The sequence below is a fragment of the Aquarana catesbeiana genome, linkage group LG01 (assembly GCF_042186555.1).
Source record: "Aquarana catesbeiana isolate 2022-GZ linkage group LG01, ASM4218655v1, whole genome shotgun sequence".
Taxonomy (NCBI): Eukaryota; Metazoa; Chordata; class Amphibia; order Anura; family Ranidae; genus Aquarana; species Aquarana catesbeiana.
This window is the reverse complement of record NC_133324.1, coordinates 633,499,673-633,518,990: the sequence shown is the minus strand read 5'-3', so window position 1 is coordinate 633,518,990 and position 19,318 is coordinate 633,499,673. Positions and strand designations below refer to the sequence as shown.

The window sequence follows — 19,318 nt, the reverse complement described above, 5'->3', positions numbered from 1 at the left end:
CACACCATCACAAAAAAGGTGCATTAGGCATCACTGGCAGGATCAACAGGTATTTAAGCAGGGCCTTCCTCGTCCTCATATATTGAAACTGTAATGTGTCCTTTTATATTGTAAAATGCTGCAGAAACTGTTGGCGCTTTATAAATCCTGCATAATATTAGTAATAAAATGTGTGGAACTTTCCAGGGGGACTAACAGTTAACTGTAAGTGCAGATGCACTTATGTTCAAGTGTTGCAGCACATGTTTTTAATGGGAGACCACAGTTCTAGTTTAATATTTTAAAATACTGGAGGTATGTTATATGGGTTTTGGGTTACTTTGGGGAATTTGTTGACCACTTTTATTTTTGGTACTTGTTTCAGGGGGAGCAAAAATGAGAAATGGTTTGCATAGTTACTAGTTTTTGGGGATCAGAGGAGGATCAGAGTAGTGAACAACAATTTATCTAGCAATTTGTTTTTTGGAGACTAGAGTGAGCTCAGATAAGTGAACAATATCTAACATAATTATACATTCTTGGAGACAATAATTAGTCCAAACTAGTAAACAACATTGGTATCTAAAAGCAGAACCTCTCTCAATAAACACTGCCTTTTTTAATTCTTATGCTTATTAGTAAATAGATAGGATATTAGCAATATATCAGCAATAGACATTTCTTCAGTTACTTTCTTGTTTCCAGGCCTATGCAAATGATGTCATACATCCCAGGAGTCTTCAGGAGGGAGTTTCTCATTTAAGCACTCCTGCTTCCTGCATGCCTGAGCTAAGGGCAGCTGGATTCTAGGGAGTAAATGCTACATGAATCATCAGCCCTTACTCAAGATGGCCAAGGCCAGAAATGCTAGGGGGGGGGGTGTTTTTCAAAGTGATTTCTCAGCCAAATATATGCTATATTACCAAAAGGTATAGTATATAGTGTGTATGCCTTTACACACACATGAACTTTAATGACATCCCAGTCTTATGTGTACACACGGGCGGGCTTTCCGATCGGACTGGTCCGATTGACCAAATCCGGCGGACAATCCGACCGTGTGTGGGCTGTATCGGACTTCCAACGGACTTTAGATTTGAAATCTGCTTCAAATCTTTCCGTCGTAACTCCGCTGGACTCAGTTCCTAACGGAAAGCCCGTTCGTCTGTATGCTGGTCAGATGGACCAGATACGAGGCAAGGGCAGGGTACTACATCTCGCGCTCGCTGCAATAGGAAAAACAAATTTTCCTATTGCGGCGAGCGTGAGGTGGAAGCGATGATGTCCCCTAGGTCTGGTATGGATTTTAAGGGAACCCCCTACTGCGAAAAAACAGCGTGGGGTCCCCCCAAAATCCATACCAGACCCTTATCCAAGCATGCAGCCCGGCCGGTCAGGAAAGGGGGTGGGGATGGGCGAGCGTCCCCTCTCCTGAACCATACCAGGCCGCATGCCCTCAACATGGGGGGGTGGGTGCTTTGGGCCCCCCACCCCAAAGCACCTTGTTGATGAGGACAAGGGCCTCTTCCCGACAACCCTGGCTGTTGGTTGTCGGGGTTTGCGGGCGGGGGCTTATCAGAATACGGGAGCCCCCTTTAATAAGGGGGCCCCCAGATCCCGGCCTCCCACCCTATGTGAATGAGTATGGGGTACATCGTACCCCTACCCATTCACCTAGGAAAAAATTGACAATAAAAAAACACACTACACAGGTTTATTTTAGGTAATTTATTGGACAGCTCCGGGGGTATTCTTCCAACTTTGCCGCTCTCTCCGGGCCTCTTCTCCCGGTGTCTGGTTCTTCTCCCACTCTTCCACCTCTTCTCCCAGTGTTCGACCTCTTCTCCCGGTGTCCGGTTCTTCTGCCGGCTCCTCCGCTATCTTCTGCCGCTCTTTTGCTAGCGGTGGCCCGGACTTCTGCGTCGTCTTCTTCCCTCTTCTCTTCTTCCAATGATGACATGACGCTCTCTCCCGCTGTAATGCCGTGTGAGCGGTGCATGATGACTTATATAGGCGGTGACCCCGCCCCCTTATGACATCAGTCCCAGGGTATGCTGGGACTGTGACCTCATAAGGGGGCATGGTCAACATCTCCCGAGGGCCTGGTATGCCCCGCGACGGGGCTCGCAAGGTGTCAATCTCGCCGATAAAAGTGTCGAGATTGACTTCCTTTCCTAGTCCCGTTGTACCCAAGTCACATTCAAAATGAACTGACTTGTTCGTGTGTGGGCAAGTCCGTTCATTTGGAAAGTCCGTCGTAACTCCGTCGGGAAGACCAGCGGACACAGTCCGCTGGAAAATCCGGTCGTGTGTAGGCAAGTCAGTCCGTAGTCCGGACTTGTGTAGGCAAGTCCGTTCATAAAAAAAGTCAGTCGGAGGTCTGTCAAAAGTCCGTCGGACCAGTCTGGTCGGAAAGTCCACCCATGTGTACGTTGCATTAGTCAGCAGGGGATGCAGGATTTAATACTGCTTTAATTACTTGTAGCAATTTTCCAGCAATTTCCACTAATTTCATGATCAAGGTGACCTACCACCAAGTTCGGACATTTTTGCAGCTGAAATCTAATTTAAAGCAGTCAAAATGGCCTTAAAATTGTGCATGACAAACACGAATAGGGACATTGCAATCCAGTTAGAGGGTTTTCAACTGAGTGATTATATAGATAATTATCCATCAAAGCTTTAGAAAGGAGAGTTGTCTGTATTTCTTAATGCAATAAAGTATTATATTTAATTGTAAATCACTTGGAATCTGTCTGCAATACAGAAGAGTGTTTCTGTATAAATTTGAATAAATGAAGTCAGACTCACCAATTAAAGTGTGAAATACTGTATAATTCCGAGAAGCTCATCTGCCGCTCTGCCATTGTTTTCAGTTTCACAGGCAATCTGGGTGTCAAAGCCTAAGGAGCCCACTCTATTTAATGTTGAAACTGTAGAAACCAGGCCACACATCAACATCATTTCATCCAGGTGGTTTATTAGCAAGCAGATCAATGACAGCTCACGATGCAAACCTTTCCACCTTAAACCACAACCCCAATGTGTTTCACCATTAACAGGGCTTAATCATGCTTAATCAGGGCTTAAGCCCTGTTAAGGGTGAAACATGTTGAAGTTGTGGTTGGAGGTGGAGAGGATTGCAGTGAGAGATGTCATTGATCTGCCTGTTAATAAATCATCTGGATGAAAAGTCATTGATGTGCGGCCTGATTTCTACAGTTTAGATGTGAAATATTGTACTTATGAACATAGGAAAAAAGTAAATGCCAGCAAAGTGTAAATTTATGTGGCTTTCAGGTTGTCTGCCTATGTCTCTTTTATGTTGATGGCAGACATGAATTTTCTTTCTTCATTATATAATTTATAATTCAATGTTTTATTTATTTGTACACAGGCACATACTGTGGGCACTTAACTCCTGGTCCTATAGTTTCAGTTGGAAACAAGCTTTTTGTAAAATTTACTACTAATGATAAAACATCAGACAAGGGATTTCGGGCAAGTTATGAAGCTGTGGATCCAAACAAGGTGTCAGGTGAGTACAAGTTCAAACACTTAAAGCAACACAGATTTAGAACAATCCAAATGCAAAAAAATAAATAAATGTGCAGTCCCACAACATAGTGGTAAAATATATATAAATACAGCGCTCACAAACAAAAACCCATAGTGAGTGATAACAAAAAACATAAAGTCCATACAAAACTATGAAGGTGCTTCACAAATAGTATGTAAAAATGCAGGGAATGCTTCACATCTGGTGTGCAGAAGGTGCAGAGAAAATGTTGCAGAAACAATTTTCAGGTGAGTCAAGACACCCCCACATGTGTCCCCACTCACCAAATCACAATGACCCCCAGCTTTTCAGTCCGGGAGTCGGTAAAGGCTTGTAACGATATCCAAATAATGTTGCAGGATGGCAGGTTCACTCATGAGATGATAAACGATCCTTCAACGTTAATACTCAGCCATACAAAAAACAGGTACCCAAAAGGAAAAAAAAGGGAGGACCAATAGTGAAGTATGCTAAGATTGAAAATTTATTGCACATAAAAGGTTATACTTACAAAAGTAAGTTAAAATCAGGCATTGTAACAATCAGAGGATGCAGCAAACACCATTAACAGCGTTCCCACGAGACAGGAAATGACGTCAGAACCGGAAGTGTGTCACGTCAATGCATTTTGCCCTCCCACAGGGTGTCATCAAAGGACCAGATGACACCATCAGTTTATATATTTAGATTATATATTTTTCCAGCCACACAACATAGTCAAATTAATATTGAGTGTGCAAAAAGAAACAACTGTAAATTGCGAACAAAAAATGTATAAGATTTGGATCCAAAGCAGTTCCTGGTCACAGGTTGCGAAGCCTGTTCACCATGGGAGACTGATGTAATCAGGTGTCCCTCCTCTTATTTGTCGAGTCCAGGGAAGGAAAATTTGAGGGGTGAGAAAGCCTCAAGACATTACTCTCCCAAAATTTCACATGGTGCATACGCAAAGCACATGTTCACTTAAAGCATTGAGATGTTTGGTTCAAGTCCAATCTAAATCTTTACGCTTTGGGGTTTGAATATTCTCCCAGTGCTGACTAACACTCCCCTAGATCCTCCAGTGCTTTAGTTTCTAATAACAATCCAAAAATCATGCTGGTGGCTTCAAGCCCAACTCTAATATTTTGTCTTACCCAACTGTAGCAGGGATTGATTTGAAGAATATAAAATTATTTTTGAAATACTCCAGAGCTATACACATGTGCGAAATTATTAGTATAAATAGCCAATGAAACTGAGCTGTTAACATATTTTCAGGTTTCAGAAGACAGGTTTTACTTTGCCTACATCTATTTAAAAAAACAGCCACAAAGGAGATGCATGAATATATTTTACGTTGTGCAAAACTTTCAATTCTTTTTTTCTGCCATCTCTTATATTATTTAGGAGTTACAGACAAACATGTGGCACCTTTCTGGGTCAGCATAAGTAAACTTTAGTTTAGTAAATACAAAAAAATACCAATCACATAGATAAAACACAAGTGTGCTGGTAAACTGGCACTATATTTTGTGGGATAATAAGGAAAAACCTGGAAAAAAAAATCCTCTAGGGAGGGAATAGAGGTATACTGCAGCCCTGCAGAATAAAGATAAATAGATAACCTATTTGAGCCCATAGATCCATCTTTGTTCTTAAGATTTCGAAAATCCTGCTAGCAAAGATGCCCAAGAATAATTATTACTACTCAACTATAACTTATTATTTCTTTTATTTATGGATTGTGGGGAAAAAATGTTCTTGCTGAACAAATTTACTATACAGGTGAAGTACACATACACTAGTAAGAGCAGTAGGCAAGTTGTATCATGAATTGTATTCTGCCCTGGTATAATATTAAATGTGTTGTAACTATGGGAAAAGCAACCCTATTCCGAGGTTAAAATGTCAAAATGATTGATCTGCAAAAGAAGAGTGTTTATACTCACCTTCCCTGCTGCCTATTTCACTGATCTCCTCTCTCTTGCAGGGCAATCAGCTCTCTTAATAATAAGAGGTTGTGCTCTTGACCTCTCAAAGAGTTGACAGATGAGAAGTTGATATATAGTCAATGTTCAATGTTTCCATTTGAAAAGACAATCATTAAGGGCAACTTTCCCAGGTTTGAACAGAAGGTTTACAGTACAGAAACACTCTAGTAAATTAAATTGATTCCACCCAACAATTGGTCCTACGGGTACAGTACATGGTCCTATTGGTGTGCAGGGTAATAATTCTTGGCACAAAGCTTTAGGTGCTAAACCAACATGGAATCCTACAGTTTCCCATAATGTCCATAATTTGGTTTCCCACCACTAAAGTACACTGGTAATTTTTCCTACACCCTAAGCACTTAACCTATCCTTTAACTCATAACAACCCCCCTCCTCCCCAATATTTCATACTTCATTCTTAAAGCAGCCATTGGACATAAAGTAAACCTATGCTTTGCCTACACATTGCAAAGAAAAAGGTTCTCCTAAAAGCGACCCTTGCATACCCACCCTACCTTTCTCTCCCTCACCACCCTCACCACTCTGCTCAGCCATCTGGAGAGGAGAGAAAAATCCCACAAAAGCCTAAAGTCTTGACTGAACTCGAGAAGGAATGAGCCATGATCTTATGAAAATATGTATGTATCACTATTTACTCTGAAATCTCTGTCAATAATATGTAGATGGCATGATATGCCACATTGTAATGGCCCAGTTCACTTGTCTGAAATTTCCTGGTACATCCAGCTCTGGGCTGGTTCTTACACTGGGGTGTTAGCAGAACAACACGGTTGTCAAGTTTGAAGAGATACCTCATATTGACACTGATTGAAATAGTGAATTCTAATTCTTTGCAGAATATTATCTGTGTTTGTGTATTCTGTTTCTTAGGGACTTAGGTCAGGGCCGGCTCAACCATGGGTCCCAGGCGGTCCGAGCGTGCAGTGTCAAGTTGTCAGGATTACCCGCCGGCTGCCGTCGCCACTTAGTAGGCTTTTCTGTCAGGTACAGGTTGGATCACAGTAGGGCCGATCCTGTCAGCTGCGCACTTCACTGGTTCCTAGAATCGCATGCCGCTCGGCGTCTAGCAACCAGTGACGTCCGAGGCCGCGGCTGCCCCAGCATTCAGAGCGCTCAGCCATTGCGCCTAGTAAATTCACTCCACCCACCTCTTCCATCTTCTTCAACGTAGCTCAGAGCCTGAGGGAAGGTAACATGTCTGAATAGAGCTGCCTCTGTCTGTGCCTGTGAGCTGCCTGTGCCTGTAAGCTGCCTGTACCTGTGAGCTGTATGTACCTGTGAGCTGCCTGTGCCTGTGAGCTGCCTGTGCCTGTGAGCTGCCTGTGCCTGTGAGCTTCCTGCCTCTGCCTGTGAGCTGCCTCTGCCTGTGAGTGTGATAAGTGTGTGATGAGAGAAGCAAGGGGGATTGCTGTGGCCACAGATGTGGCAGTTGCCATCCAGAGGAGGTGGGCCATGGCACGGACTAGGCTTCAGGCGGCAGTACATGCCAGAGGACCAGCCAGTCAGGAAATACTCCCCGGGATGGATGCCTGGGATGGAGCCAGAGAAGGTGAGATGTGTGGTGAAGTCACCAGGCCTGCAGTCGGATGAAGCAGGATGAAAGTTCGGATGCTCCCGAGCTCTACTCTAGCACGTCTCACATCTGGTCACACCCCCAAAAAACTGCCCATTGTTATTAATATTTTATTGAGGTTTTAATTAGGACTGTGTTCTCAGCTACGGATACAGTGAATGTCATTAATATCTCAAGCTCTGTTAGCAGTGGCGTATCCTCCATGGGTGCAGGGTGTTCACTGCACACGGGCCTCCGAAAGTGGGGGGCCCACTGTGAACCACCATGCACACATGGATGATTGTCCCTCGGTTCACAGCCGGGGATGATCGATGCAGCAGGAGCTGTAAGCATTGATCTCACTGCGTGACAGTCACTTCTCCCCCTCTCCCTCCCGTGGCTATCAGTGCTTACAGCTGTCCCTCCCACCACACCGATCCTCCTGGGCTGTTCTCCATGTCCTCCTCCTCCCGTTCTCCTCCTCCGCTCCCCGTGTTCTTTCTGTTCTTTCCGTTTTTCATTCTCCATGTCCTCCTCCTCCCGTTCTCCTCCTCCGCTCCCCGTTCTCCTCCGGCCCACTGTGTCCTCCTGCTCCCTCCCCTCATGTCCCCCCGCAGCCAGCTTCCCTCCTCTCCTTTCTGGGGGGTGTATCAGGATGGAGAGCAGAAGAAGGGGCCCTGGTAGATATGTCATTTACTGGCCCCTTCCTTGTCTAAATTGGACACTGTTACCGAACGCTCTGTATGACCTGTAATAACTGAGCAGTTAACCTGTGTGTTACTCTGCTTCAGTTTATGAATGGACAGGAGCCACTGTCTTCTGTCCATTCATTTTCAATGCTGAGGAATGGACTAGGGAAACTGTGTCCTCAGTTTCTTTCTCTGTCTCCAAGGGGAGATGTCAGGGGTCTGTAGACCCCTGATATCTCACCAAAGACCAAGGCTGATTAAAAAAATATATATATATATCTATATATATAGATATATCTCTATATATATATATAGAGATATATCTATATATATAGATATATATATAGATATATCGATATATCTATATATATTTATCGATATATCTATATATATTGCAAAAAGTATGAAAAAATAAAATTGTAAAAAAAGTGTAAAAAATATAATTGTATAAAAATAAAATTTAAAAACTACTGACACCCCTCACCCTGCCCTGCCTACACTGTCCACTGCTGCAGCCCCCCCCCCCAAAAAAAAAATTTGTTTAAAATCAAATTAAATTGTAAAAAAAATACATAAAAAAAAAAAACTGACACCAATCACTGCTCTACTGACATCAACCTCTGCACTACTGACACCGTCCACTGCACCATACCCCCCCCCCCCACCCCCTTCCTTAGAAACACTGTGAAAAAAAAATATTAAGAGAACTATCAAAGAAAAAAAAAAACTAAATTGTAAAAAATAATAGATAAGCTAATAAAAACAAAAAAACTACTGACACCATCCAAATCCACCCCGCCCTCAAATCATTGTGGTAAAAAATAATAATACAAAAATAAATTGTAAGAAATAAAAAAAAAAAAATAAATAATAATAATAAAAATATAAAAAATGTTGACACTGTCAATTGCTCTACTGACACAGTCCACCGCCCTAGTGACACCACCCACTGGCCGCCAAAAAGCATTTTTAAAGATGAAAAAAAAATACAAAAAAAAATTTAAAAATTTAAATTTAAAAACTACTGACAACGTCCATTGCCCTACTGACACAACCCTGGACATAATACCCACTACTGTACACTCCGCACTCCTCACCTGCACATTCTACCCACCTACATACACTCTGCACTCCAAGTCCTCACCTGCACATAATACCCACCTCCATACACTCTGCACTCCTTACCTGCACATAATACCCACCACCATTCACTCCGCACTCCTTACCTGCATATAATACCCACCACCATACACTCCACACTCTTTACCTGCACATAATACCCACCACCATACACTCCAAACTCCTCTCCCTGCACATACTATCCACAGCTGTACACTCTGCACTCCTCTCCTGCACATACTACCCATCTCCATACACTCCATACCCCTCTCCCTGCACATACTACCCACCTCCATACACACCGCATTTCTCTCCTGCACATACTACCCTCCATATACTCCGTACTCCTCTCTTGCACATACTACCCACCACCAAACACACTCCACTCCTCTCCTGCACATACTACCCACCAAACACACCCCACTTCTCTCCTGCACATACTACCCACTGCCATACACTCTGCACTGTACATTCCCTATTTAACATTACTGCATTCTGCACTATGTAAGTCATCTCAGACTCTATTAAACCACACCCCATTTAGCAACACCCAACATTTAGCGGAATTTAAGCCACGCCCATTTTTTTCTGTGCCTGAGGCCCACTTTTTATCTTGCACACGGGCCCACTCATTTCATGATATGCCCCTGTCTGTTAGTGTCACATATAAAGTTGTTAGTTAAGTTCATATATCTTTATAGCAGTTTTTTATATTGATTTAATAAATTACAGCATGTGCTATCAGTTTGCTTAAAAAAACACCTTAATGTAGTCATGCCTGTGACTATATTTATGATAAATTATATTTGGTAAATCTATTGTTTCAGATATTGTGGGAGGAGGAGGCATTTTACAAGGCAACACTGGGGAGTTCCAGTCCCCAAGCATATATCGAAGCTCGAATTATGTTCTGTATCAGGTAATTATACAAGTGTGACAAATGGCTGTCCTTTGTGGTGTGGCTCTCTCCTCTCATTCCCTGAGCGCTGAAAGGCTTTCATGAAATGCTGTATTGACTTTGCCTGTCTAGATGTGGGAATTGAGACCAGGTGTGACATTATTTCGCCCTTTTAATTGTGTCATATAGAAATAAGAATGCAGCTGTATTCAAATCAATCACAACTACCAATTTTAGCACCCGGGACTGTTTAATAATGTAATTATCACTTACAATAAAAATATTTAATACATGCTCACTTAAGGCCTGCCTTGTGATGTAACTGTGGACATAATATTCTCAGTAATATATAATTACATATAAAGCCTTATTCACCCCAGCATTTGGGGCCGACTACAATTTCTTGTGAGAGACATAGTGGAGTTTTTCTGTGAACAGCCATCACATTAAAAGCAATAGATGGCTGACAGCATTCACAGCCATTTGCAGCTGTTTGCATATAATCAAACATGCTGCGATTACCTGTGGATGATTGCCCTGGAAGGAAACAATATAAACCCAGTGCCGATTATTCACAGGTAATTGGTGTTCGATTACATGCAAGTGGCTATGTGAATGGCTGCAGAAACTATAAGCCTTCTATTGCTTTGAATGAGACTTCCCACCTGCAGCTGTTGAAGACAGTACCATGGGATATGTAGTCCTTAGAGATTGAAAGTAAACAGCAGAGGAAAAGCTGCAAAGCATGCAGGAAATCCAGGAAGTTGAGGAAAGAGATGGCCGGCAGACAGGCAACAAACATACTGACAACATAAAAGGAGATTTTTCAAGTAAGATTATACTGGATTGTCAAAAAAATAACTATTGTTTGTGGTCCTAGCAGTCAAACACAGTTTGGACAATGTCTAAATACAGCACCCCTGGCAGGCACAGTGCCTGTGACATTTGGCTCTGGGTTTCTGTATCTTAAGGGAGCCACTATTCCTCATCTTTCTAACCCTCGCCCTCACCCCAGCCAACTCAATGGCAGAGTACAATCGTAGGAGTTATACATGCTCTTCTGCTGCCCACCGTACCTAAGACACATTACCCCTAAGCAGATCCTCCTGCCACTGAAGCTCATGTACACACTGTTGTCAGATGCCAGTGGACTAGGCCTGGGCTCAGTGAGATAAACAGACAGTTGCCTGCCTCCTTCTTGCAATCTACATCTGATGGAGAGGGGTGGACTGGATGTACCTGCAGCAGAAGCTGGCTGCAGTAGAGATGTCATGCCTGAGGGCAAATAAATGTTAACAGGGACAAGGTGGCCATTTAGGGAAAATGTCAGCAGAGAGGTGAGGGAGTTACCAGAAACACAGTTTTTGCCAGTTAGTGGTGTTATTTCTAACTACAATCTGCCTAAGGCTTTGTTTCGAGCCAAATTGTTTCCAGATAGTGACTTTAAAGGATTACATTTTTATCTTATTATTTAATAAAAAGCCATCAGTAATTATACATTTTAAAGATTTATTTGTTCTATATTTTTAATATTTTTACAGTGGAAAATCACGGTTGATTCTGGCTACAGAGTTAAATTATCCTTTACAACATTTGACCTTGCAACTGCAGGATCAGTTGGATGTACAGAGATGGTTGAAGTTTTTGATGGAGAAGAGAAAGGAGCACAAAAATTAGGTGTGTCTTGTTTTTTTCTTTCAAATGTAGTAGTAAGCCTTAGAAATCCCTGCATTTAGTGTATCACCAAGCATCATTAAACCCATGTAGTGTCTGAAAAGCAGGCATAAATGTCTGAAGTGGGACTTTTTTCTAAAAAGAGCAAATATTTGTTATGACAAATAAAATGTTATTCCCCTTTTCCCATAAAAAAGAAACAATTACTTCATAATATATGTGCCACAGTGCAACATTTCCATATTCAAGGAGAAACTTGGATCATTCCTGCCATGCCTTGGGAGTCCGCTTTATTGCTCAAACTTATTCTTCAAATATGTTGAAATTCTTCACTACTTTACAAACAGAATTTGATATCCCAAGAGGGCAGTTTTTTGGGTATCCACAACTGCGCCATACGCTTCAGGCTTAAGCTCTCCATCCTACCTTAACTCTTGAGGAGCCATGACTCATTTTTTATATGGGGCAGGAGGGATTCCACTCTGTACCCCAAATCTAACGGAGATGTGGGTGATTTGATACACATGTTCTTGTGATGTCCAAAATAATCAATTATCAATTATTAAATAAATATCATCGGTATTTATTACTCTTATTCCACCAGACCAAGTGGTATGCCTTCTGGATTCGGTAGACAAGGAATTGTTTACTCCCTCAAGTCATATTGCAGTGGCAATGCTTCTTTACAATGCCCATGAAATGATAGCTCACATTTGGTTATCACCTCATACCCTCACCAGACAGCAGTGGATTGAACCGGTGAACTCCACCCTAATATGCAAAAAACTAACCTACCAAACTGTAACTCCCCAAAGAAATGTATGTCTATCTGGAAAAATTGTCTGGATAGTCCAGGACTAGCTCCCCCTCAGTTGATTCTCCATGATTTATTGAGATAGTGCTAGGGATCAGATACAGTACTTTATATCAAAAGCCGGCCATAGATGGATCGGATCTCACCTGGTTCAGCAGGAACCAGCCGAGATTCACTCTATCTATGGGCAGGCTGGTTGTACTGAAGTTGATCCATCGATCAACTTCAGTACAACCACCCTGATGGAATTTTTTTTATGTGATCACTGCTGGCGGCTACAGCTGCTAGCAGTGATCATTGTGTTCTGCTGGCAGGGAAGGCTTCCCACTGGCAGAACACAACAGTGCTGTGGCAGGAATGCCTCCATTAACACTGACTATATTGAAGGGGGAATCAAGCAATTTCCTTTCCACTGCATAATCTATGGGCTGCTTCACGCCGTTGACATAGTCCTGGATAAATTATGTCAATTATTTATACATTTATCATGGTATGTCTTGCCGTGTAAGGTTTTTGCTTTTGGTTGTTTGTTCATCTAAAAAAAAAAAAGAAAAAGAAACAATACTTTGCTTTTGGTTGTTTGTTCATCTAAAAAAAAAAAGAAAAAGAAACAATACTTTGTATGGCTTGTACTTGTGCCACATCTACCTTCAGGATGGAATCAATATTTCTGCTGTCAAATCTGTATGCTGGTACTATTAGCTGTACCTAAACTTGTTCAATAAAGAACTACCTGATTAAAAAAAAAAAGAGGACAGACAGATCCACCATGATTTTTAGTTTGTGATCTGCTCATATAGTCATGAAAATATTATTGATTATCATATATGGATAGCACCAGATCACTGCTGACTCCCCCAACGGACTGTTTGCAAAGGTACCAGTGACTGGCTGTATAGGATTTTGTATGTTATCCATGGCTCTCTCAGGAATATGCCAGTACCCCTTTCACCTGAGTTGATATTACAAGTACAAGACAGACAGACTTCATTCTGACATAACTGAACATTTTTTTTTTTAACTACTAAAATGTCTGTGTGAACTTTAGTTCATAAATACAGTTTTCCCTGTATAAATTAAACTAGATACTGTATTACTTACAGGACACTTTTGTGGAAAAGAAATTCCTGATCCTGTTGCTTCTTCTGGAAACAAAATGATTGTTCGTTATAGACCAAATCCACAGGGGACTCGAGGAATATTCCATGCTAAATATGTTGGGTTTCAAGGGAGTGTTATTCCAACTACTACCACTTCTGCCTCCGCTACTACCACTACTGCTTATATTGGTGATTATACATTTATTTCATCTTTGCTACATACTGCAATTGTCAAACTCAGTAACTATTCTTAGGGAATTATAGAAATGCAATTCAATAACACATTTGAACAAAATAAGCATTGTTTTATTTGCTCAAAGCTTTATTTAAAAAAATGCCACTTTTAAGAGGTATAAAAATACTAAAAAAAGACCTATATCCATCAAAAAAGTAAAAAATATACCGCGCTATAACTGCATTAAATGAAATAAAATAAAAACTAGAAGCAGCTGCTAAAGTGGGATACATACACAAATAAAATAGAAAAAATGTAGCAGCGCTAAAAAGATGTGACAAATATTAAACCAGTAGTGATTGACAATAATTTTAATATAAAGTTCATTGAAATATATTGAAGTTTATCAAAGGTGAAGATATTCTTCAGTGTGTAGCTGGTCATGCTCAAATTGCATAACCAAGGTGTAGATAAATGATTATTAGGTATAAAATGAGTCCTCCACTGCAACCACAGTGATAACACCACACAGAATGCACGCTTACCCCAAGGCAAGCTATGTAAGCCTGCGACCAATTACCCGGCCAGGGCCTTTTTCTGGGGGAGATTTAGGGAAACCGATGCCCCGGCAGATTCTTAGGAAGTGGTCAGCATACAGCCCAAGTCACCCGAGTCCCGGATTCAGATACAGGTGGTCAAATAAAGATGCCGTTCAGATGTTCTAAAAAATAAAAAGGTTCACCATAGCGTAATTCTGATGGACCATCATTTATTCATAATTAAAATAACACTTACAATATCCAGGAAGTAAAACAACATAGCAGCCGGCCGGCTTGTACGAACGCCCGTCCCTTGGACAGCACACGCGATGATGTCAGCACGTCAGCTCCTCCCAAGGGACTAATGCCGTTTCCCTAAATCACCCCCGGATAAAGGCACTGGCCGGGAGGAGCTGACGTGCTGACGTCATTGTGTGTGCTGCCCAGTCTTCGTAGTCAGTAATTTGATATCTTTACTAGATATTTGACATACTTATGACATTTAATTTATCATTTTAATTTCTTTTTAACATGCTGTTTTCCAAACCTATTTGTATTCAGTTTATAACCATAGAGCTTGATAACTTAACTTCTTCACAATTGAAAAACCATGTTCTATGTTTATTTTTTGCAGATTCTGGTTGTGGAAGCAATTCTCTACAAGTAGGTCGTAAAGGCTTCCTTCACTCCATGAACTATCCAGACCCCTACCCTTCGAATCTCCACTGTAGCTGGGTTATCTCTGTTACTCCAGGTTTTCTTATTAAACTGGCATTTACTCAATTTGCTGTGGATGGGGAACTAGGATCATGCAATGACAAACTGGAGATATCTGATAGTGCAGATGCCATAGGTAAATACTATGAAATTAGGGGTAAAACAACAAAGCAAGCACCAAATCCTATCTTTTATATTCTATAAAATAAATATGCTAAATGTGTACAGCACATTAGTCAGTTCACTCATGAAATATGATACAAATTTGACTACATTTACATCATGACAGTGCAGCATCATATGACTTCTGTTTCTGGAGGTTTTTCAGGAATATTTTATAGTGTTGACTTACTAAAAGAATAGAAAGTTCGTTTGGCATGTAGTGTTCACTTTGAATACCCAATCATGTGAAAAAGGCATTATAAAAAACAGGAGTTGGCCCATAGTCCACTAGATGATCGAATTGAGAACTGTGAACACACACTCCTCCTTTATCTACTCCAGTGAGTCAAATGGCAGAGTACAGTCATTGCAAGTCATCTTCAGTGTTCTGTAAAAAAATCAAAGTAAAAAAAATCAGTTCAGTGGTTAATTAGCCTGATCTCTTTACAAGTTCTGGCATGCTGCATTCATATCCACTGATATTTTATTACTGGTTAGTAGTGGCCTGTCCATAAGGGGCGCAGGGGCGCCACCCCCCTAATCCATGCGCCCGGCCCCTTATCTACATGCACCAGACGCATGGATTCCAATGGGTGTTTTGTTTTTTTAAAGTACATGATTAGAGCCTGAGTAATTTGCTTCAAAAATATTTAACAAATCATTTTTGTTACTCTACTAAACACTATAAAAAAAGCCAATGATATTACATAGAAACAGATCAGCAACAAACTGGTTAAAATAGATGTAAACTCTAACTGGATGCCATTACGTTTCCTAATCACTAAGTATCTTAAACAGCTACATTTAAACAAAAGACTGGACTAAATTCCGATCTCAGCTTCCCAAACCGCAACCAGACAGTTTTTTCTGTTTTGTTTTATTTTACTTTTTTAACCTCTGTGTTCCCCCTCCCCAACTCCAGCCATTCCTTAGTCCACTTCTCGACTCCTTATTACCCTATGTTTTGACCCTTTCTTAGAATATCGTAATTGCAGTCTTGTCTCAACATTTTGCTAAACCTGTATGTATCAGTACTGCTTAGACCAAGAAGAAGGAGGTAGACCCCCTGATAGCTTTCCTGAAAAATTAGCTGTTTGTGCAAATTAAATAAGTATTGCGGACTATACTCAACAGTGTTGGTGCAAAAGCACTAATACAGCTACAATACCGTTGAAGAAAAATGAACTCTTGAAGTGCCCAAAAATGACAGGTAGAGGATGAAAGGACTAGTCATGAGGTTTTCCTGCAGCTGATCTTTGCCCTCTTACTGACCTTTTAGGTGGAATTTAAGACAAAATATACATTTATTTGTCAGGGTACTGCTAAGGAACAATTATCATTTCTAATTGTTTCCTATAAACATAGCAAATCTTCACTTTTTCAATTTAATTTTTATGTTAGTTTAGACCCACTTTACTCTCTTCAATTTTACATAAAACACTGCTTTTACTGCCATTCATTTTACCTCTGTGGTGCATCACCATATATATGGCTTATTTGATAAAAAACTTTTAGTGCAACTTGGAGATTCAAGTCATGGGTGGTGATATTAAGCTGCTGGAGTGTTCTGCAATAAGAATTTAACTGTAAGTGCAATAAGAATTCAGGATGGCATTGTTCACCAGTAACTGAAATATCATTGTTGGGTAGACTGCAGTTAATGTTGGCTCGCTGTCTTTTTGTTATTACAGCATTCTCTGCATTTTCATTTCAGGGACTTACTGTGGGTATCTGAAGCCTCCTACGATCATCACCTCCAGCAACAAACTGTTCCTGAATTTTTCTACAGACACTGTGAGATCAGATCATGGATTTGAAGTCAAATGGGAAGAGGTCTATCCAGATGACATTGAAGGTGCTTACGAAAGCACAATCACTTTACAGTTTATAGCATCAAATTTCACATAGGGACTATGTACCAAAATGTTATGCTAATTATTATTATTATTGCAGCTCTTTAGTTTTCAGAGTTTCACATAAACATTAGATCCCCGTAGTGACAGCTATAATAACCTATCTGCATACATATGTTTGTCCCTGATAATACAACTTATCATTACATCACAAAAAAGGTATTTCTGAATTCTGTATAGCATTCAGTTATGTTAAAGTGTTACCGAAACCAGGACCCTGCATTCACTATATCTGGTCTCCCACAGTACACAGAACATGGAAATGCAATTATTTTAGTAAATATAAACTGCTAAATACCTTTTTTCATTAGCAGTTAGAGCAGTCTTGTGACTTCTATCTATTGTATAAATCTGTTATTTTCTGTAATGCTGGCTGTACGTGAAACAACACAATCGTTCAGTGTTACACACCTCTGACCAGGTAGAATGAAAATTAACACTATTCAAGGCAGTTCATGGCTACCTACTGTGTCTGAAAAACAGACCTGAGATGTCTTGAAACCTTACTAAACTACTCAGCCAACAAAAGATACTTAACTCTATATTTGCCTGCTTCTATCAATACCTAACCCTATGTAGCATCCTTTTGCTAATCTCTTTAATTCTGCTAGTGCGTAAAAAAAAATTATATATATGTGTGTGTTTAAATATTGTTATTACAGAAATCCAGTCCTGTGGTGGGAGCTCCACTGAAGAGAATGGTGTTTTTAAATCTCCAAACTGGCCTTATGCTTATAAGCCCAACCAGCTGTGTCTCTGGCACATACAGGTTCCCCAAGGAAAAAGGGTGACCATTAAATTCTCTCATTTTAACATGGAAGATCCAGACCTGACCAGCAAATTGTGCTATGATTATGTAGCTGCGTATGAAGAGGTTTCAGAAAAGACAGTAAAATATGGTGAGTGTTTTCAATCTACACCAAAAGAGTGTGAGGTGGAAGCCATTAAATTCTAGAGATTGATATATGCAGCCACCAATAGATCACTATTAGAAGTGATCTGCTATGGCGCAGTACAAAAAAGTGTAAAAAATAGAAAGTGTGTGTATAAATATATATATATAGGCTGATCTGTCAGACATTTGTGAACACAACCAAACACTGGCATAAGGGTTTACATGATTCTGCCATCTCTGAGGCATCATCTCAATGAAGAAAGTATATGCTGACCTTGGTAGGTCCTTGAACAAACATGGCTCAATCCTTTTGGAAAGAAAATCCATGTCAAACCGAGCACTGTGATCTCTGGCAGAGAGTGTAAACACCTGTAAGTTCTACACTTGCACATTACTCAAAGTGCAAGTATATAACTGAAAATATATCTGATGCTAGTTCCTCTAAAAAAAAGTACCAATAATCCTAACAGACAAGCAGTTTTACATAAAATTATTATCAAAAACATGACAAAGATAAGTGATTTAGGATGTTATCAAAGGTAAAGGTATTTAAAATAATCTGGTTATTATGCTGAGGCAATATTTTTTTCCACATAGCACAGTGGTCATCAACCCTGTCCTCAGGGCCCACTAACAGGCCAGGTTTTATGTATTACCTTGGGGAGATGCAGACTAGAATACTGCAATCACTGAGAAGCAAATGATATCACCTGTGATGTATTTCAGTTATCTTGCAAACCTGACCTGTTGGTGGGCCCTGAGGACAGGGTTGATGACCACTGACATAGCAGACTTCTGTAGAAGCATTCCTTTGATGTACATTGCTGTCGATTACTCCTTAGCTTCTCTCCAACCTAAAATAACTGATAATTAAGAATGCATAGTAAAATATTTGTAAAAATATTTGTAATTATTATAGGTATTCTCAAATGTTATTATAAAGCTTTGCTAAAGGTTCCACTGGGATGGATATATGAATGATTTCAGAAAGACTTTGGGGGTAATTTACTAAGACTGGAGAGTGCGAAATCTGGTACACCTGTGTATGGTAGCAAATCAGCTTTTAATTTCAGATTGTTAAATTAAAGTGGATGTAAACTCAATGTCATCCTTTCTAAACTACTGCCATAGGGGTTATCTATAAGGATATACATGCCTCCTGCATGTATCTTTACCTGTCAAATGTCTCCCATCTGTCTGTTATGAGACCCGAAAAACTGCAGATTCTGTGGGTGGGTCTGTTGTCTGGAGCTCGGTGGGTGGAGTCGTGATGTCAGTAGACTCCCCGCCCACCTCTACACTCCTTGTCAATATGCATTTTCTCCTGTGTATTTCTTACACTGAACTTCTGCTGTGATCACTAATATCCAGTGAAAAGACAGGAAAGTAACCACATGACTTCAGCATGCTAAATCATGCTGAGGTGTGGAACAGCCAATCCTTGCAGAGCTGCTGAAGAAAGGAGTGGGGGAGGGAATTAAAAAATAATGCATGTCTTAGGCTAGTGCACGAGATATGTAAATCACCTGTCACTCA

General features: G+C 40.6%; 1 protein-coding gene across 1 annotated transcript in view; it reads left to right on the top strand.

The window, feature by feature from the left end:
* The window catches only part of LOC141127440 (ovochymase-2-like), a 96,490-nt gene that overhangs the window by 3,141 nt on the left and 74,031 nt on the right, over positions 1-19,318 (top strand). Inside the window, exons 4-10 of the mRNA XM_073613877.1 lie at positions 3,377-3,517; positions 9,723-9,814; positions 11,335-11,470; positions 13,358-13,621; positions 14,730-14,948; positions 16,689-16,829; positions 17,550-17,786. Coding sequence (XP_073469978.1) covers positions 3,377-3,517; positions 9,723-9,814; positions 11,335-11,470; positions 13,358-13,621; positions 14,730-14,948; positions 16,689-16,829; positions 17,550-17,786 — 1,230 coding nt within the window. The remainder of the gene's footprint in view (positions 1-3,376; positions 3,518-9,722; positions 9,815-11,334; positions 11,471-13,357; positions 13,622-14,729; positions 14,949-16,688; positions 16,830-17,549; positions 17,787-19,318) is intronic.